This window comes from Lissotriton helveticus, chromosome 9, assembly GCF_964261635.1.
Source record: "Lissotriton helveticus chromosome 9, aLisHel1.1, whole genome shotgun sequence".
Taxonomy (NCBI): Eukaryota; Metazoa; Chordata; class Amphibia; order Caudata; family Salamandridae; genus Lissotriton; species Lissotriton helveticus.
The window spans coordinates 512,283,104-512,304,983 of record NC_136070.1 but is presented as its reverse complement, the minus strand read 5'-3'; the positions used below and the strand labels follow the sequence as shown (position 1 = coordinate 512,304,983).

General features: G+C 41.5%; 1 protein-coding gene across 1 annotated transcript in view; it reads left to right on the top strand.

Annotated features, from left to right (window-relative positions):
• Positions 1-21,493, top strand: part of LOC144783207 (uncharacterized) — a 184,907-nt gene extending 163,414 nt beyond the window's left edge. Inside the window, exon 12 of the mRNA XM_078662302.1 lies at positions 20,368-21,493. Within this exon, the coding sequence (XP_078518428.1) occupies positions 20,368-21,248 (881 nt within the window). The 3' untranslated portion in view covers positions 21,249-21,493. The remainder of the gene's footprint in view (positions 1-20,367) is intronic.
• The last annotated feature ends 387 nt before the right edge of the window (positions 21,494-21,880 follow it).

Genomic DNA, 21,880 nt, shown 5'->3' with positions numbered 1-21,880 from the left:
TAACTTTAAAATAACAATATAACAAATAACTAGAAACATAACTTTAACATAACAATATAATAAACAAAATGTTCGATGGACTCCAATGCAAGGAGGGTAGGTAACCTGCAAAATAAAAATGAAAATAAGTGTTTAAAATTACATCCATGTGACTGAATGATGTCAACAATCACAAATTAAGGTAACACCTGGCAATATTAGTTAATTTGCACGTCTGTAGTGTGCCTGATACATTCCACCTCTGTTATAGGCCTGCGTTCAAGAGGTGTCTGTACGGAAGTGCCTACTGCATCAGATTTACAGTATGGACCAACAGGTCTTTAAAATGATTCAGAGATGAGACAGAATTAGGTGAGAGATCATGTCATTATGCAGAAAAATATTCTTTATTTGGAACGCATTTAATCGGAGGCATTGTGTATCTAGGCTGCTGATCTTACCTTGTGTAAACACTGTGGCAAACAGAGTTCACAACTTCAACTCAGCTTTGGTTGTACAATGCAGACTGTATTAAATTCAGCCTTGATTTTTTTTTATCGGCAGAGTGGACAGCAGCGTCCATAACTTTAAAAGAGAAACAATATGAGAGAGGGTGAGGGAGAGAAAGAGAGAAAAAATGATATTAAAACTGAGAGAAAGAGAAAGTTATAGATTGAGCAGTTAATACTGGAGAAAATCTTCGTAGCTCACCTTTTTGCCTCCGTTGTGTGTCCAAGCACGTGCAGGTTCATAGTGCACCCTCTAGTTTAGTGATCTGAAAGATAATATAGAGTTAGTAATAGCAGAGTACATACAACTGCACAAGTATATTTTTGCTTTATGTGTTTGTACATTCAGGATACTGTATTTCATCAACTCCCACTGCAAGGAGGTGTCTTTGTGCTCTTTTTCTCCCACAATACTATACCCCATGCACTCCCACTGCATAGCGGTGAGTTCTCATTACTGCATACCCAGACTGTTGCACCCCCTTGACTCCCAGAGTCTGGAGGGGAGTGCTTTTTCTTGCGCACTCAGGTGCAGATTTACAAGCTCCTTGCGCCACTTTTGGGTCACATTTCCCGTGTAAAAAGTGATGCAAAAGTGGCGCAAGGGGCTTGTAAATCTGCCCCTCAGATTGTTGCAACCTATGTATTCTCACTGCCCGGAGGTAATTGTGCATTCCTACGCAGTCAAGCTGTTGCACACTACCCACTCTCTCCGCCCACAGGTGACTTGTTGTTGCTTCGGAAACAAGCTTCTTTGCTCACCTTGTGCCATTGGCGTGATTCAAAGAGGGTGCACCACGTGTCGAAGCAGCCTTCTCAGACGTTGTTACGATGGCCACACATCATCGCAGAATCTTCGAACGTTGATCTTTGGAGGTGTTGAGGGGGGACGCCAATTTGTGAAACACAACCTGTAAGATAAAAAGGAAGTTAACACTGTGCGTCATTTTTTTATCATAGGATAGAGGAAGTGAGAGAGTGACTGAAAAGAATATTCGCAGCTCACCTTTCTGCCACCGGTGTGTCTTTGACCACGTGCCGGGACATAATGCACCCTGAAGTTCTACATCTAAAAGATAGTAAAAGAAAGATGTTATGATTGGTAATTGTTACTATCTTAATGTGAAGTAGAATACATCGCCCTTTCACACACCTTCCCACCCGCACTTAAAAAACAACTATTTGTACAGTTCCAACTTGTTTATTAGGCTTCGATTTTTGAAAAATTACTATAGTATAATGTATTTATCCGGTTGTGAAAGCAAGTGGTGCGCAGTGATGCATGTGGTTTCGATCATCACGAGCATCGGACATTTGACCGATTATAAAAACTTTCCTCCTATTGGAAAAGAAAATACGAATGCAATAAGATACGGTATATAGGACTGCGTACGCCTAAATTGCTGCATCGCCTTTTTGTATCCAGTCTGCTGCACCCCATGTACTCCATCCGCTGTACACCCAGTACTCACTGCTCACCTTTTCATGGACAGGGCACCTTCTACATCATGCAGTCCCGCTCTGCCACCAAGAAGTCTCACATATTGTGCCGAGTCTTGATATCGCTATGGCTAAGGACATACCCGTGCACCTACCTTCATCGCAGGTTCCTCACCCGGTCAGCCTTTGTGGTACCACCTACTCAGTGACCAATGAGGCCACGCACGTGGTAGTGGGCCCCCCTGTTCGGTAGTTCGGGCCTACATGAGGCGTCCGAACCACCAGGTCGGGCCATCACAGCGCTTGCGATAGGAGCAACTCTAAAATGGCGTAGAGCACTTGCGCCCCGTCTTTTTTATTGGTAGGGTCACATGTATAGTGACGTATGTGCTGGATGGGTGTGGTGTGGGTATATACCAGCCATGAGGGAGTGTGTGTGTGCCAATGTGACAACTAGACCTGGAAGTAAGAAATCACTACAATGGAAATCTGGGCCATGAATGTACCGTTGTAGTGTTTTCCTGGAAGAGTAAGCGGAGTGGGCTGGACTGACGTATGCCAGTGCTGCGCAAGGCTGTGAACGATGTATCCGGAGCTATTGGCGTGGTTCCGTCGTGAGCTACATGAAAAATCTACTGATTTGGGTGTCCGTGTTGTAGTGCTGCTGTCACCCCGGTCTTACACGCAAATGTGTCATCATGTCTGTAAAGTCCCACACTATGGCTAACATGGAGGGTACAGGGTATCACTAACCCTATATTCATTCATAGTTGCACTCATAAAAGATGGTGGACATGACGTATTTCTGCGAATATCAATGTTTGTTGTACATTCGGTGGAGTGTTGTAGCTGTAGTAATACATGGCTGTGAAAGGTTTAAGTTGCAGTTTTTGGCACATGAAAGGCAGATAATATATATACGTATGTGGTCATTCAGGTATACTGTCGAACATGGTGCTGGAAATCAGTGTTTGAGGCTCGGGGTTGCGTTCACATCCTGGTATTGTAGAGTAATGACGTAATCCACGCATGCCTGAAAATGTACTGTAAATACGATGCTCATGTAAATTGCTGATATAGTTTTGGGTTGACATCTGCGCTATATAAATATGCTAAACAAAATAAGGAGGAATAGCCCATACTTACTGTCAGAGGTAAGATGGTTGTATACGCTATTTATAGCACAATATAATGTGGTAGGGCGCAGGAGCAGCATTTTACAAACACAATAATTACACAGATAGATAGTTGAAGTGTGTACGGTCACGTGTGCTCGTAATCATGATATCATACAAAGATATTCAATCGTAAACGATTTATGACTTCTGCTGTACAAAGGTAGGAGCACTACATGTGAAATAATACACAGAAGATTCTATCGTAAAGGGTTCATGAGTTGTGGTGCACTAAGGTAGGGTTGGTTTGAGTGGAATCTTCGAAGATGCGTGGTCCAGGCAGAACGCACTGGTAAGAATGTCTTTTGGCAACTGAATTTTGCCTTAATAAGGCCACGTGGTGATTATTTATGGTGCACTGAGTTAGTGGTACGTCTGGTGCTCAGCGTCTGCTCACCCTGCGATGATGCGTGGTTCGAGCGGTCTGTACTCAAAGCATTGACTGTTGCACACTGGACTGCATGAACTTTGAGGGGAAAAAAAAACTACCATCAATGGTTATCAATTGCTCTGCAAACTAGGTCAAGTCAAGTTGTGACCTGTGGTATCCGCAGTGTAGACTACCATTGAGTGTGTTTTTGCACTTGCAGCGTGAATTTTGTTTTTCAACTGAATTTAGGACTGATATAAAAGACGTTTTTGAAGGAAGGCTACTAAAGGGATATTGTATAGGGTTTGATAGACGTTATACTTTGTTTGGTACTGCACTGTATAAATGATGAATGAAGAGTCAGTTGAATTCTGCCTCAATACGGCCACGTGGCAATGAATTATGGTGCACTGAGTTAGTAGTACCTTTGGGACTGAGCGTGCACGTAACCTGTGATGATGTGTGGTCCGGACAGGCCGCACTGGGGGTAATGTTTTTTTACTACTAAATTTTGCCTTAATAAAGCCTTGTGGCAAATATTTATGGTGTACTGAGTTAGTGGTACGTCTGGTGTTTAGCGTGTGCTCACTCTGCGATGATGCGTGGTCTGAACGGTCTGCACTCAAAGCATTGACTGTTGCATACTGGACTGCATGTACTTTGAGGGAAAAAAAATACCATTGTTGGTTATCAATTCTTCAGCAACAAAATGATCAGAATCCGATGATTCTTCCAGTGGTGTAGCCACTTTTGTCTCCAAAAAAGTATTTCAGGTTTCCAATGAAGAAAAAGTGAGGTTCAAATTGTGACCTATGCTGTCCGCAGTGTAGACTGTCATTAAGTGTGCCTTTGCACTTGCAGTGTGAATTTTATTATTCAACTACATCTATAAGTGATATAAAAGAAGTTCTTAAAGGAAGCATACTAAAGGGATATTGTACAGGGTTTGATAAATGTTATACTTAGTTTGGTATTGTTCTCTGCAAATAATGAATCAACAGTCTAATTAATTGTGAGCTCTGATGACCGCAGTATAGGCAGGAGGCAGCGGTTAGCAAGAGCCCACGGCCACGTGGTGTTAAGTAGAGCTGCACAGTATGGGTAAATTAGTGTGTGTGCAGCCAACGATGATAAGTGGTGCACAGAGTTAGTGGCACCTGAAGCAACAAGGTTCTGTGGAGCCTGCGATGTTGCGAGGTCCGAGCAGGATGCACTGGTAGCAAACTCTTTAAAATCAAGTTTTCTTATAAATACTGGTTGTCCTTTTACTGGAGTAAGTTGCAGTAGCTCTCCAAAAACTATGATATGTTTTTTTCAAAATAAGACATATGACTAAATACGGTCACATAGCGAAGACTTGTGGTGCTGTGAGTTAGTGTGCGCACCCTGCGATGATACGTGGTTCGGGCGGGTTGCACTGGTACAATGTCTCTTGCCTACTGGAATGCGTCATGTTCAATCGCCATTCCACCTGAATTGTGAGCCCTCACAATGTAGATCGAAGGCAGTAGTCATCACAAACATCAAGAAATTCTTTTTGTCATATCCTTTAACAAAATCTGAGGACATAAAGTACAAATATCTCTACCTTAAATAAATCAAGGCTAAATTTCATACTGTCCGTAGTATAGATTCAAAGCTGAATTGAAGTTGTGATGTCATCAGTGATGTAATTAGTGATGTCACTGACCATGTCATGAATGATGTAATATGTGACATCATCACCAATGGATTGCGTGCTCCAGAGTTACAGTTAGTACAACTAACTATAACGGAGGAATTCCAATGGTTTTGTATGAGTGAAATGTCCAGCTAACTATAACACCCCTGAAACCTATGTTTTTTTCAGTGAATATGAATATATATATATATATATATATATATATATATATATATATATATACATATTTATATTTATATATATATATATATATATATATATATATTTATATATATAGAAGCAGAACTCCGTCTTCAAAACTCAAATTTTTTGCGGAAAGACGAACACGGACCCGGAAAGTTGAGTGCATGAATATATTTATTTTTCTTCAGACACCATGCACCACCATGACACGTTTCGACTTCCCAAGAAGCCTTGATCACATGACGCTGGAAGTGCAAGCCGCCCTTTTAAAGTGCTAGTGCAAACCATCACATGATCGGTGGATCAAACAACATGGAAAACATACTCATGGTGTCACAGCTTGAAAAACAGTATATAATACGACCATTAATGTCTAAAATAAATGTTGGCAGCAAATATAAACTCCGTTTAAAGGGATGTGCACATTTGCAAAATACCCTGCAAGCAAGTGCTTGACAGTATAGTCTAGTGCAACACGGAATTGACCCCATGGTGGGGTGCCCAACACAAAGGCATTGACTGGATATATAAAACAGGTGGATAAACAGTAAATAACCATAAATAGGCTAAAAACATACCAGGATAAAACCAACTTCATAATGAATCATATACATTGCGAAAAAAATTGCAAATAGGCATTAATTGTTCAAACATATGCAAGTCAGTGCAAATTTGTTCAAGACCTGATAAAACCCAAGATGGGTAAAGGTGCCCAGGTGTAATGGGTACCTAATTCAAGTAACCGCGTATGTGAATGGGCAATTGTTAGTCCCTAAGCACAAATGCTTGTCGCCTGGCTGTTAGTAGTTCATCCCAATTTGGGTGAAATGCCTCAATGTGTGTGTGGGCCAAAGTACTGCCTAGGTGTACAAAGATGCTGGACTAATGACAACCTGCGCTGTGATTAATTTTACTAATACCTGGCAAGTTGCCACTGGGGTGCAGTTAGCCCGATTATGCCCTCACCTTGAAGGAACTGAGAGAGGCTTAAACTCTAGTGTGTGCAAAAGTCTGCGATGTTAAAAACTCTATAAAATAACGCAATAATGCGAGTCTGTCCCCATGTAAAAATTGGGAGCAGATCGCTCAAGTGGACCAAAATCAGTGTTGGTTGTGTCTAACAGCTGGAGGCAGTAAGATAAACAATCAGTCTGATAATGATTTAAAAACAATATGTTTTGTTTGCTCTCCTCTATAATAGCATATACCAACACAAAACATCGTCATGAATTTGGTCTTTTGAAACTCTATTGCACACAGGATGAATATAAATATCTATTACCTCATAAATATTTTAAAAGCCACATAAAACTATAAAATAGAGAAAACATCCCAAGGTAAGGGCCTCACACCAGCATACTAAGCTGATTGCAACCCGTCTGTCATGGACAGGATGCCAAGTAGGGCATCTAAAAGCTTGTGTCATTCGCACCCCATAATGGCTGTTTGAATCCATGTGAGTCCATGATACCCAGCCGGGGAGTTTGGTCCACTAAGATCATAATATTGAGTGTAAAACAGGAAGAGTGAAGTGTGGACATAGGGAAAAAGTGATTAAAAAGTTGATGAACTGCGATCACGGGAAATTATCTATTGCTTACAGAAGTCAATTACAGTAAAGCACATAGATATGGATGGATTCTAATCTGATGCTGTTATACTCGTACAAGCTGGGAGGAGATTTATAGGTGGGTATAAAAATCTTCACTCGAGTTCAGACCATTGGGGCTCTTGGTATCAAGCTCGAGGATATATCTTGTTTCAAGTTTCCTAAGTAAGGCCTCACGGACCCCCCACGGCGTAGTGGGGGCACCATGTCCACCACAAAGTAGCTGAGATCATCCAAGCTACTCTTGTGGGACTCTTTGAAATGCCTAGCCACTGGATATGAGGCATCGTTTTTGCTGATAGCCCTCATGTGCTGGAGTACACGTTTGTGGACCTGCAACTTGGAACTACCAACATATTGCAGGCCACAAGTGCACTCCAGCACATACACCGCAAAATCAGATTTGCAGGTGAGCTTCTTGCTGATTACCCTGGGGACATCACAAAATGGACTTTTGTATGTCGTTCTGTTTCTTCCCAGCTTACAAGCGTTGCAAGAAGCACATTTGATAAATCCTTTGGTTAGCTGCAGCCAAGAACCAACAGCCGTTTCTTCAGGGCTACTTTTAACTAACATGCCACTCATAGAGCGTGCCCTGCGAAAAGGCCAATAACTGAGTCACTTTGCACAATGGGCCAGTTGCTATTGATGATTTTGCAAAGTTTGTTATGCTGATGACTGAACTGCAAGATGAGTCTGGGGGGTTCTAGACCGTCACTCTGATTCATAGGTATCCCCACCAGTTTCGGCTGGAGAGCTGTGGAGCGTGGGACAGTGTTAGCTTTCCTGATCGCTACGTCCAAAGCATTAACCGAGTAGCCCCTCGCTAGGAACCTACGTTTGCTCTCACCCTGTGCTTGCTCACATTCAGAGTCGACACTACAGATGCGTCTAATGAGCAGCATCACCCCATATGGGATGCTGGGATTAGGTGATCAGGGTGGTGGCTAGAGGCATGTAGAACGGTGTTACCTGCGGTGACTTTGCGGTGTAAACATGTTGCCAGTGCATTGTTAGCTACATAGATCTCGACATCCAAAAAGTTAACAGATATTTTACTGATATTACCAGTAAATTCCAGATTAAGGTTGTTAACATTGATCTCCTCAATGAACAAAGATTCTGCTGCTTCCGAACCTTTCCAGACCAGGAAAAGATCGTCAATGTAACAATACCAAGCAACAATGTGCTGTTTCAGGATGTGGTCAAATCCTGTTTTGAGGACTTGCTCCTCCCACAGTACCATGTGTAGACACGCGTAACTGGGGGAGAAGCAAGCCCCCATCGCCACACCCCTGAGCTGCTGAAACACCTGATTCTGAAACAAAAAATAATTGTTATCCAAACAGGTCTGAATCATGTCAGATAGCATCTTGTTGTGTTTGGACATGTAGCAAGGTTTTTTCCCCAGAAAATGATATACTGCCTTGACACCGTCCCTGTGATGAATACTAGTGTACAGGGCTGTAACGTCCCGAGTTATCAGCAAATAGTCGTCCTGCCATTTAATGGACTCAATTTTCCTCAAGAAATCCCCCGTGTCTTGCAGGTATGATGGAAGCCTTTTGATATGTTCTTGTAGGAAAAAGTCTATATATCTGGAGGCGTTTTCCGATAGACTATTCCTCGCAGAGATGATGGGTCTCCCTGGAGGGCGCGTGGGGTTTTTGTGAATTTTAGGGATCATGTAGAACACTGGGATGGTGGGATGATTGACCTTGAGAAATTTAAACTCGTCATTGCTGAGCAAGCCGGCACTTTTCCAAGATAGCAGTTTAACATTAAAGTCACTCCAAGCTTTTTTCACAGTTTGCCAATCACTGCGTTTGTAGCAATTGCGGTCATTGAGATGGATGAGAGCTTCCTCCATGTACATGGACCTTGGCCATAACACAATGTTGCCCCCCTTATCGTATTGGCGTACTATGACGTTGTTGTTGTTCTGTAGCTTCTTCATCAGGCTGCCATAGTTGTTGTTTTGCCTGCGACATTGCTGTTGTGTGTGCAGGGTAGACATATGAAGCTTTTTAAGTTTTGAAGTGACCAACTCATTGTAAATGTCAATGTTGTCATGGAGCATTACGGGGTTAAATATTGACTTAGGTTTAAAATCGGTTAGTCCTGTCACATTTAACCATGGCATATCAGTAGCAGTGCTGGTAATGGTGTCATCTAGGGAGCCCTCCTTATTTAAATCTTTTCGGTCACAAAACAACTCAAATTCATTTGCGGTCATTAAAGGGGGACTCGCCAGACCCCCCTCATGCGCCCTCCTGTGTTTTCGGTAATTTGCTTTTGTTGAGTAAGAAAAACTTGCGTAGTTTGAGCTTGCGTGTGTATTTGTACATATCAATGCGCGTCTGCGCATAGTCAAAGTCATTCGGAGGGCAATATGTTAAACCTAGTGACAGGATTTTGTTTTCTTTATCCGTAAGGTGTAGGTCAGTCAAATTGATGATTGACCGCATTATGTGAAAACTGGAACGCATTTCGGCTGTTAGATCAGCCTTTGTCAACCGACAAATGCCATCAGGATCATGTTTTTATATATTCACCTCCAGGTGTTGCCAATGACGAAACATAGAAAAGTTACTACGCTCTCCATCTCTTCTAGTGAAAACTTCAAGCAGGATTAGTGCAATGACCTGGAGTGTTGTTTAAAACAATAAAGTTTTTCTGTCCAAGAAGTGAAATAAAAAAGTGTTATTCATTTCTCTTGGCTTCGTGAAAACAGTTTGTGGTTTGTTCATAATTTAAACGTTCCCGCGGTGCAACATAAATACAGGTTTGTATTTGTTCCTCATTATGTTATTTGCTTCAATATAAAGCCACCTTCATTTATATATATATATATATATATATATATATATATATATATATATGTGTGTGTGTGTATATATATAAATATATATGTATCCTTGTGGCGGTCGACTCTGGATAGTTATAGTTAGGATTGTGCTTCCATGGGAAATGCCTTTTTTGTCCTAATAACTTATTTGGTGCTGTTTGACGAATCTCCATGAAATCTTCCCAAAAAATGCTACTTTTTGACTACTTTAACCATGGAAAGTTTTGGTGTGATCTGTCAGGTGGGGGCGGAGAACAAAGGGTGTCTCAAAATGTGTTTCCCCCATTCATTTTTCAATGGGAACTTTAGACACAGCTACAGCCTAAACTGCTGACTGGATTCACATAAAATTTGGCAGAAAGCTAGATCTTGGTCCAGAAAAAAGCTCTTTCTGTTTTTGTTTAAAAAATGTGAATATATCACACGCGGAGGATCCGCGGAGCTGACAGATCCCCTCCTGAGATCTGATTGGCTACCACCACCTCAAACATGAAGTGGTGGCAGCTATCTTAGTACTCGGTTGAGAGTCCTAACAAAAAACACAAAGGTAGACATGGTGTCATTATAGAGATACCCAGACACACTAAGCACTGGTGGTGGGATCCCAAAAGGACCCTGCCTGGGACCAAAAAGGTTTTACTTTTATTAATTTTGCAGTTAATGTGCTTCAAAACGAAATTTTTAAAAGCACCAAGTGGGGGCTCCTGTGAGGTGGGCCAGGTTCTCGGAAGGGGGGCGCATAATGGGTTTGTTTTTCGGTGAGGGAGTGTGTGGCTCTCTCCCTGAGCCTCTGAGAGACCCCGGGGAACCCATCCCCCAGGGCCAATGAAAACAAATAAGGGACAGGGGTATGCAGCCCCATCCCAGACCCTAGTTAGGCCCCAGGGACCACATCCACTGGGGCCAAAATGTAAATTAAAGGGAAGGGAGTCTGTGTTACGCCCCTCCTTGATCATAAAAAGCCTTCAGGGACCCAATCCCCAGTGCAGAGTCATAAAATGAATGGAGGGGGCTAGCGTGGCACACTTCCCTTAGCCTAATTTGGACCAGTGGATCACATCCCCTGGGGCGCTAACACATTTTAAAAGGTAGGAGGATATGCTCCCTCCATCCCCAAACATTTAATGGCCCCCGGGGCCACATCCCCGGGGTCGGCTCACACACTGTGTCCTGTGGAGCCCACCCCAGGACATAGTGGTTTCCCTGCCCGCACCGGGTGGTGGGTAAACTTGTGTTTGGTCTTGTCTGAGGCCTCGAAAAATCATAAAATTGTTACTAGACCTGCAGGTCTAGTGACTTACATAATCTGCTCAACCTAGTGGGAATGCTCTTAACCAAAAAAATTGTTTCAAATGATGTGATCGTGGGCAAAAAAGCGTATTCACTGAGCCGCCATTTTCTTCATTATCACATATGAGAGCACCTTCAAATATGGGAGTTCAGTATGCCTGCTGTACATGCCTCTTGGTTCTTTAACAACATTGTCATCAGGGTGGGGGCAGGAATGTTCCTCAAATCATGTTTAAAAACTATCACTTTTAATGAATGCATAACTAAAGCATGAAGTGGGAGCTCACTGTCGTTTACAATCAGCAGATTTTATATTAAAATGGACACAAATGGTCCTACTGACATGGTATTACTGATAACATCATATAGTGTATAAACAATAATGTTTGGAAATCAAATTTCTGCAAATATGCATCATTTGCACATCACCAAGTAAAGTGTTCTGAATTGTTTTGCTCGTATTTAAATCTTTGTTTGCATCACACTTCTTATTTACAAAAAAAAATGTGCTTTCATCATTCCTGATATATTTTGAAACGTGTGCTATTCACTTACAGGCTCACTTTAAATGTTGTGTTAGAAAGAAAACTAATATCTTCAGACAGCTCACTTGACAAAAACCCCTAACTGTATTAAGAGAAAGAAAAATTAACTAAATTTTTCAAGCAGCAATTAGTAAAAAGACAAACTGATATTGGACCTCTTTCCTTGAACAGACCGCAAATGTGTCAATATAAAAACAAGATTTAATGGCATCTTTATTGCTCAGTGCATCAAATGGGTGTGCAGTTCCTAACAGGGAGTGCAGGGAAAAGGGAGGTCTTCTTCGTGATGCCCTCACACACCCTGAGGGATGTCAAGCTTCATCATTGGGCCATGCTCCTCGTCGGGCCGGCACTGCAATGCCCGACAGGCTCCCGTAAACTGGGCTCTTTGGCAGAGATCTTTTGAACAAGCCGTAGTGTGGTGTTTATGTCAGGAACACAGGAAACGCTGTCATTGAAGTTTGTAGTTTATTACCAGCTCATAGAGAACACAGCGACACAAGTGAACACCAGGCTTCAACTGCCGAGTCTTAACATTCTACTCGTAGCCCTAGAATCCTCAAAGTGGAGGGTTCTATCTACAGGTGCCAGTGAGGCACAGTACAGAACACTACATTATCCTCTTCCCTATAAACAAAAAGGAAAGAGCTCGGAGAACAGAAAAGAGAAAACGTGGGAAAGAAAAGAGAGAAGAGAAAAGAGAGAAAAGTAAGAAAAGGAAATGACAATGAAGAAAAGTAGAGTAAGGACTAGAACAAGAAACAGGAACCGAAAAGAGAACTAAGTGGTTATCTAAACCTGGCAGGAATCCTAAGGACTCTCGAACTCCTGCGAAGTCCAGGAAAATCACCACCATCATTGTTGACATCATAAGAGCACTTAGCATCATGGCGAGAATCAGATAGGAGGCCACGGTTGACACAATCAGGTTCCTTGACATTGACTTTCACCACTTTACTGACATTCCACCAGTGATTATTATTGACACGAATGGCATTGCCGCAAACCTTATCAACAACTAAAGACTCAGAGAATTTGCTTCTTCCCTTGGTGACATGAACAGGGCTCTTAATACGAACAACATCTCCAGCATGAATACTATGCGGTATAGCCCTGTTTCTTTCATCAAAATAAGCTTTCTGCTTTGCTTGAACCTTCACAACATTGTCCCTTACAAACCCATCAATCCCGTCCATTACATTCATCTTAACCCACTTCGACATCCACCCTGGACAAATTTTTGTGGATGGTTTTCTCCCTCTTAGGAGTTCGAACGGAGACACACCAGTGGATGAATGAGCAGTGGTGCGGTAAAACCACAACATGGAGCGAACAGCATTTTCAAGAACACACTTGCAAGCAATAGCCCATTGCACACAATTGTTTAACACACGGTTCATCCTCTCCACAAGGCCATTGGCCTGAGGGTGATAGAGTGAACTCTTCTTATGAGAAACACCACCTTGTTTAAGGAAACCTTCAAATTCTGAACTTACAAACTGCACACCATTGTCTGTCATAACGACAGAAGGGAACCCTTCCCTAAGGAAAACATCTTTAAGGAAAGAAATGACATTGGCTGAGGAAGGCTCACTGATAAACCGAATCTCTGGCCATTTGGAATAGTAATCAATGGCAACGATGGCAAAACGTGATGAAGAAGGCAAAAGATTAAAAGGACCGACTAGATCAACCCCAATCTTTTCCCACGCCCTCTCGGGAAGAACAACAGGTTCCAAAGGAGGTGTTCTAGGTTTATGGCTTTTGTCAGACGACCTACAGATGACACAACCATCAACTAGAGCGTCCACACACACATCCATCAGTGGCCACCAAAATACATCCCGTAATCTGCGTTTGGTGAACGTTTTTCCCAAATTTCCTTCATGCGCACCCTCTACAAGACGTTTCCTTAAACTCTCGGGGGGAATAAGTCTACCACCCCGCATAAGGATGCCATCTTCCACCGTGAGCTCATCAGCAACTTTGACAAAAGTCTGGAATTGTCCTGAAACATTTTTCTCTTTGGGCCAACCTTTTTTTTAAAAACTTAGGACCTGGACAAGTACCTCATCTTTCAATAACTCCTTTCTCCATTCTGCTTCATTGACAGCACACATCCCCTCAAGATCCAATGCAGCGACAAAACAGTCCTCTTGGTCATCATCATTTTCAAAATCAGAATCATGACCAGAAATGGGGAAACGTGAAAAATAGTCCGCCCTGACATTTTTTGAACCAGGCAAATAGACCACATCAAAATTATACTGGAGTAGCTTAGTCGACAACCTGGCAATGCGCGGAGTGTGTTCTTTAATCTTCTCACCGGACAAAATGGAAACCAAGGGATTATGATCAGTACGTATGATGAAATGACTGCCCCAGAGAAAAGAGTTGAATTTCCTCACAGCCCACCAACAGGCTAAAAGCTCTTTCTCTATCACAGAGAAATTCACTTCAGCGCCACGCAAAACCCTTGAAGCATACGCAATGGTGTTGTCGACCTGACCACTCTTCTGAGTGAGCACGGCTCCAAGACCGAACCCACTTGCATCTACAGTCACCACACACTCTTTATTGGGATCAAAAGCCTTAAGAACACTTTCACTCACCAATTGAGACTTAATCCACACAAATATTTCCTGGCAGTGTACAGAACACTACACGTAGGCTGCGTGCAGGTGTGAGGGCTGAGTTCCTGTCAGAAACGTACATGAGACACTGAGGCTGCTTTTGCCCAGCCTCGCGTGACCTTTATTTGTTTTATTCACATTTGTATTAGTTTAAAGCATGTGCATCAATCAATAACTTTTTAATAACATAACGTAAATGTTAGTTACTCGTCTTTATTAATAGCAAAGCACATTCATTGTTAGTTCTTCATGAACTGACAAGCAATTTAATAAACCTTTTAGTAAGCACCACCCTCAAAATCCCGTTTCATGAGTTAGTTTCCATCCATTCACCTTTGCTAACCTGCTATCTTTACTACTATCCCAATTATGTTCTTAGTCAAATCAGTGTAGGGGGCTTATTTGGCATGATAGGTCTCTGGCATCGTCCCTCATAAAACTGAGGGGTTGTGGCCATACCCTATTGAAGACCTCTTTATTTTTGACAATGTGATGTGATAGCTTTTCTACTGCCATGGTCTCTCACACTTTTCCCTACCACATTTCCAAGGTAGGGGATGTGTTTTGCTTCCAGAACCTTGCTAATTTTTGCTGACACCTAGAGATAGAATATTAGTGTCCATTCTCTGAGTTAGCTGCATCCCTGTAATGTCAGCACCGACCCAGCTTCTACCATATCTGTTATACTTGGGATAGGGCACCCCACTTTTTTCTTTTTGGCTTTCAGAACTTCCTTTAAATTGCATATGATTACTGGGCAATATCTGATCTCCTCTAGGCTCAAAGCCCCTCTAACACCTATTTGACACAACCTAAAACATGATTAGTTTTAACTAGGGTCATATACCAACCTTTCATTTTAACTTCAATCTCTGTTGTTCGGACTTAATTCATCTTGCCTCATCTTTCCATAAACCACCCCATGCTTGCTCCGAGAGCTATGTATCTGTTACTTAATCCCACCTTGATATATTTGTCCACTTGTGCAGATTCCTGGGAGTCCTAAGTATTGTGTAGAAAGTAGTTGATATGACGTTCATTTTAGTGAATTGCCCCACTGAGATTTCCTCAGATAGTCTTTGTCTAGTAGCTGTTTTCTTTTCTCGTGGTCTTGGTAAGAGCCAAATTCCTTAGTAATCTTATAACGTGTGTGCTTCTAACACATTGTGTGTTCTTCCGCAATTTTCCAGAAATCTGATTTCCCCATTATTCAATAGATTTACTGTTCTGTAATGTCATCCTACCATTTCTTGTAAGCTCTGTCCTATCAAGCTTGTTTGAAATAGAGTTTGTAAAGTGATGAATGTGTAACTTGTATTTGGTGGGATGGTGGGGGAAGATACCGTTATGTCCCAAATGGTCAACACCATGCTAGTAATCTGGTTGCAATTAAGTCTTGCTGGTCTCCTGCTTGGTATGCAAGATCATATCCCAGGGGACCCTCATATCATGCCTCTGTTTGCTTGAATGTCTGCAAACTCATTCTCCGGGGATGAGCAGTCTGGCTACTATGTAATATTCCTGCAGGTCAGGAAAGCTACATTCCTTCTCGCTATTGGCGCTTTCACTGGAATAGCTGACAGATACTGCTTTTTATTCTGCCAGTCTAATTCTAGTATCTACCTCCGAAGAATACTGAAACTGATGTTTAAATTTGTATTGGCAAAACTGACTGCTATTCTACCAATCCAGGTAATGTATTTAAATCTCCATCATCTGATGTATTGTTTTATTTTGTCCAATATTTTCAGTGTGTTGGTGGTGTACACCTTACTTACTTTAAACATGATATACACCTATTTTAAAATTCTTCACCAGTTTAATTGGGGAACTGACCTTCTAGTTCCTCTTTTTCCTTTCCCCCTGTGTTTATATGTAAAATATCAGTGTTTTCCATATTCATTTTATATCCAGATACCTTTCCGAAGTTATTTAGTATGTGTATAAGAGCTCGTGTCGAAGTGGTCAGCTCTAAACCTGATAGCATAACTTTATATGTGAACAAAGTCCTTCTATGTTCTTCTTTTTTTCACCTCCCCCAAAAAGAGCAGTCTAATGAGCTGCAGTGAGACCCTTCTCTTCATTTCCAACAGTTCCGTTGGTGGGAAAAACTGTAAGGGGACGGTGGGTACCCCACCTCATTCCCCTTCTCATTCCCCTTCTCAATTCCCCTTCTCATATTCTGAATATACATCCTTTGCCAAGATCTTAACTTAGGTTCTTTGGTATGAGCAGGCCTTGAAAAATCATTAAAATGTTACTAGACCTGCAGGTCGAGTAACTTCAATAATCTACTACTTGACCTAACTGTAATCTATTTGACCCGTAAATTGGTCACAAATTGTGTGATCCTTGGCAAATATTTTATTTTACAGTCGCCTTTTTCTTCATTCACCCATGAGTGCACCTTCAAATATGTGAGTTCAGCATTTCCACTGTACAAAATGAAACCCATTTTTTGATTATATAGACTAAACGTTTGCTTCATGTGAAATGGGGAGAAGATGTAGCCTTACGGCTAGAGCAGTCGACCTTGAAGCTGGGGAACGAATGGATATGGTATGAGATGTTTTTAAGTGAAGATAAAAAGATATACTTCTCGCATTCTTGACCTATATAAGGTGTTTAAAAAAATGGAATGATATGTGTTTTATGCTTCATGTAGGTTTCTTAAAGTAAACATTTGATAAACAAACGTTACATGAATTTCTAATACATTGTATGAATTGATATAAAATGACAAATAAACAATAAAAGAAAACACAAAATAATGGAATTAAAGTTTGGTGCTCAGGCCACATATATATTGAAGTGAGAGATTGATGATTTGTTGAGTGAATAGAAAGGTTGCCGGGGGACTCTTCTCTATTCGAAACCAATAGACACCATGCTACTCACAACTCAGCCCACATATGTTTGAAATCTATGTTCTTCTAGCTCCTCAAAACCAAAAATACCTCATCTGCACCACAGACTAACACCCTGCTCACTCATTACACTCTCTGCTACACTATCTGTACCACTCCACTGTGCTCCTGTAATGCCTTGTAATACCTCTAATCACAGACCTCATTATGTGCGCTCTAAGCTCACTTTTGCTTTGACTCACTTTTATTGCTTTGCTAAGACCATGTTTACCCAAGTGGCCTATGCTGATGAACTCTTTCCACACGTGCACACTACTGTAAATAAACCCACCAGAGTTCCAAGGAACTGATGTGCTGATTCATTTCTTGATTAAACTATTGGTCTCCATTAACCATTATGCCACAGCCTGTGCCTCTGCCTGACTAGCTGGCAATGAATTCTATGACAATATCTAGCAATTTTACCAGAATGACTTTACTATTCCAGACACTGGCTGAATTTCATCCTGTTGCCAACCAGAAAAACATTGAAAACCCCATAGCCTGTGGTATTTTATCTTCAAGTGTTAAATAGTCCTATAGTCCAATAACCTGGCAAAATAGCCCATAACAAAGGGGAGATGCCTTCAATGTGGCCAAGTATTCTGAGGAAAATATGTTCCTTCCTAGACATTTCTCCCTCTTGAGAAAGTATTCTGAGATGGAAATATCAAATAAGTTATTACCTTGCCCATGAAAACCCCTAGATCTCCATCTGGTGACTTGTGGTCAGAGGAAGATTTCTCCTAATGTAGCAAAAAAATCAGACCCTGGTGGAGAGTTGTTACCATTTAAACGTGTCCCAAAGTGTATTCTCATCCTGTAACATGAAAATAATGTTGTCCTGATAGGTGGACATCCGTGCTCTGAAGTCTCATTCACTGGCGTAAGTAGCTTAGAAAAATACCATTGGATAGATGTCAGATCTGATAGGAGACTGGAATATTTGTACACCTCAACTGCCTACTTGAACTGTAGAAATCAGCAGTGAGAGCCCAATGTGCAGTTCATTCAGTGACATTAACTATTTTCAAGACCTATTTCCATATGTATTTAGTAATCCCTTGAATGCTTGTAAGGGGTAAGGTTATAAATAAGGTGTAATAACCATTGCCAGTGAAGATAAAGAGTGAGAGTAATAGAGAGGGGGAGATGGAAAAATAGGGAGGCAGAGAGAACGCGTGAGAAAGGGAGAGTGGGCTGGGATGATGGTACTTTGATTATTCAGAGGTTCAGCTCAGTACTATAGCATAATACTAAGTTCTTTGGAAGTTTAGACACTTAAGAAGAATCTTGGGAGTGTTGATGCAGAGGTAGAAGGGTCGAGCTTCTGTGGCCTGTGTGCTGTAACTTGTTATGAATTAAAGGTTTGGGAAAATATGTTTCGTGTAAACTGCTTCTTTGCGTGTATCACCATCTACACAGTAACTTTATCCATTTGGTATCCTCATACCTTACAACTGGCCCACTGCAGCGCCAAGAGAAGAAACAGGTATCCTAAGTTTTAGAAGGGTCCTAAAGACTTTTGTATTCTGAAAAAAAGTAATCCAAGCCACAATCTTTCCCCTTTGCTCAGTAAATAGAAACATGGGTGGTATTAGATTCTGAGATTAAATAATGAGTTTTAACTTTTAATAATCTATCAAGTAATAGTTTGACACTTGCCTATCATTTGACTAGCAGATAATATTTACCGGAGTGCTTGATACTTCTTCCTCACTAAGGTGCCTGACAGTTGCCTTTGATGAAATTACTTGACAATTGAATATTTGACATTTCTTATTTATGAGAATACTTATTACTTCCATATGACAGGGCTTCCTCCTAATTATGTTGCACATTGAACAGTTAGCATACATTCTGTCACTGGAATGCATTACACTTTTTATTTTACTAGACTGCTAAATGGGTTCATTTTATAGGACACGGACATTAACCAACTACTTCCCTCTCCCATGAACTTCCTGACGTGTCTCTGTCAACACTAGTTGATTGTATGTGAATATTTGAAGACTACCCAGTGTCACCATTTGAACTTGTGTCAAAGCATTTACTCATCCTGAAACATAAAATAATTGTGTGCGGGTAGGTAGATTGTCTGGCTCCGAGAGTCGCTGCCCAGTAAAGACCATACTGATATTCTCCAAACAACAGGTTGCCCCAAGGCCTACCTACAGCAGAAATGTCTTTGTTTGATGGTTACCTTGTCAAGTCTCTTATACAAATTATTAGTGAAATTTTTAAGAGTGTATGCTCTCATTTACTTTTCTTCTGTCATTGTTCTAATGTCTGTAAGAGATGGGGCACTCAGCCAATCTTTGTGTGAATAAAGCCAAGGCAGACAGATAATAATACTTACATTCTGGCACTGCCCGGAGGGTGTTGCAAAATCAGTGGTTAGCCGTGCGTGGTGCTGGGCTCATCCTATCTATGACCTGGAGTTATTTACTACTGTTTTTGGGTCATTTCTGTCTGTAGTAACATTAAAAGTGTATTTTGTGAATAGCAATGGGCTAACTGTCTTGTGGGTGGGTACATGCCCCTCCCTAAATACTTCATTACTCCTCCCTGAATGCCTTACTCCTCCCTAACCCCCTCCCATTTACTAGTAAGTATGCCCCTTTTTCTAGCCATCTTCCCTGGTTTCTCCCACATTTACCACTAAGTAGTAAATGTACATGTGTGATGATCCTCTCCTAGAAAAGATAAGAGAGGTGGAGGTTGGGTTTTACACTCCTAAGTTGGTGATTAGCATTTTGTAGTACTTTTGTAGCACTATTGTAGTACTACTAAACATACTACAAAATGCAGTTTGTGAGTAGGCCCCATTATCTTTAATTATCTTCCTCACAAAGGGATCTATAAACAAATGGTGACAAGGGGCACCCTATCTAATCGCAGGTCGAATTGCAATCATGCCAGTGTCTACATTTCCCTATGCAAATTCAGCAGACAGTCTTTTATAAAGTTCCATAATGATCTTTGAGAACTGGGCAGGAAAATTCATCACTTTCTGCATCACTTTCTGAACCCTACTCAAGCATACCCAGCTTACCAGGTAAAATCTCTTTTTGGCATCTAGCCACCAGGCTGCTAAGGGTTTCTTTGACACCTTTGCTTATTAACTTGTGAAGGCTGTAGTTATTTTTGCAATAACATATTTCCCATATACTAAATGTAACTTTTTTTTATTCTGCAGCACACCAGTTGGAGGCAGCAAGTTTGGATGTATTTGAGTGCAAGAAGAATTTAACTCACAAGTACGGCCTTAAACAAGCGAGTGATAGACTTTTATCCTGTTCTGAGAGTGAGAAGAGTTTTTCACAAAAGACTTTCCTCCTACAGCACCAAAGACACCATACTGAAATGAGAACCTTTCCCTGCTCTGAGTGTGACAAAATATTTTCTGTAAAGCAGGAACTTCACTATCACCAGAGACTCCACAAAGGAGTGAGACCTTATTCATGCACTCTGTGTGAGAAAAGTTTTTTCCAGAAAGCATATCTGCTACAACACCTGAGGTTCCACTCAGGAGTGAGACCTTTTCGGTGCACTGAATGTCAGAAAAGTTTTAAACTGAAGAATGATCTTCAACGTCACCAGCGTATTCACACAGGAGTTAGGCCCTTTTCATGCACCGATTGTGAGAAGCATTTTACTCGAAAGGCAACTCTTCTACAGCACCAAAGAAAGCACACTGGAGTGAGGCCTCTTTCCTGCACTGAGTGTGAGAAGAGCTTTACTGTGAAGACAGATTTTCATCGTCATCAGATAGTTCATACGGGAGAAAAACCTTTTCAATGCACTGAATGTCAGAAGTGCTTTAAATTCAAGAATGATCTTCAGCGTCACCAGATGATTCACTCAGGCGTCAGGCCTTTTCCCTGCACTGAATGTGAGAAGAGCTTTACTCGAAAGACTAATCTTCTACAGCATCAGAAGATACACACTGGAGTGAGACCCTTTCCTTGCACTGAGTGTAAAAAGAGCTTTACTCGAAACACAAATCTTCTAAGGCATCAAAGAACACATAGAAAAGTGAAGTCCTATTCCACCTCTGAGCAGAAGAGTTCTACTTGAGAATGAAAACTTGACCTTCATAAGAGAATCTACGCTAGCTTGCTGCACTTCAACTGAACATAATGTGGGAATGTTGTTACTGAGAACATATTAGAATGTCCCTGGATAAGGGCCATTCTATGATTGATTCTGGTGCTGTTGTACCTATCCGCAGCGTTCGACACAATATCCCATAGTGTCTTGCTCAGAAGAATGGAAGAGGTGGGGCTAAGAGATCTGGCTTTGGCTTGGATGAGGAGCTTTCTGTCCGATTGGTTTCAGAGCGTTAAACTGGTTGCATTCCGTTCGGATCCTCTGGAATTGACCAAGGGAGTACCGCAGGGCTCATGTTTGAGCCCTACCTTGTTTAATACCTATGTTGCTCCCTTGCCCAATCGCCTGAGGAAATATGGGTTTATCCCCGTATCATATGCCGACGACATGCAGCTTCTCTTTCCATTTGACAAATTTACAGCTGCAGTTCAGTTTGCCTTCTCTAATGGGGTGATAGCTATATCTGCAATGTAATATGGAGAAGACGGAGGTAATGCTCTTTGGGGAAGCCCCCCTACTATGGACCCCTGACTGGTGCCATCTGAGCTGGGTCTCCATCCCACTCCTAAACTCATAGTAAAAAATCTTGGTATCCGTTT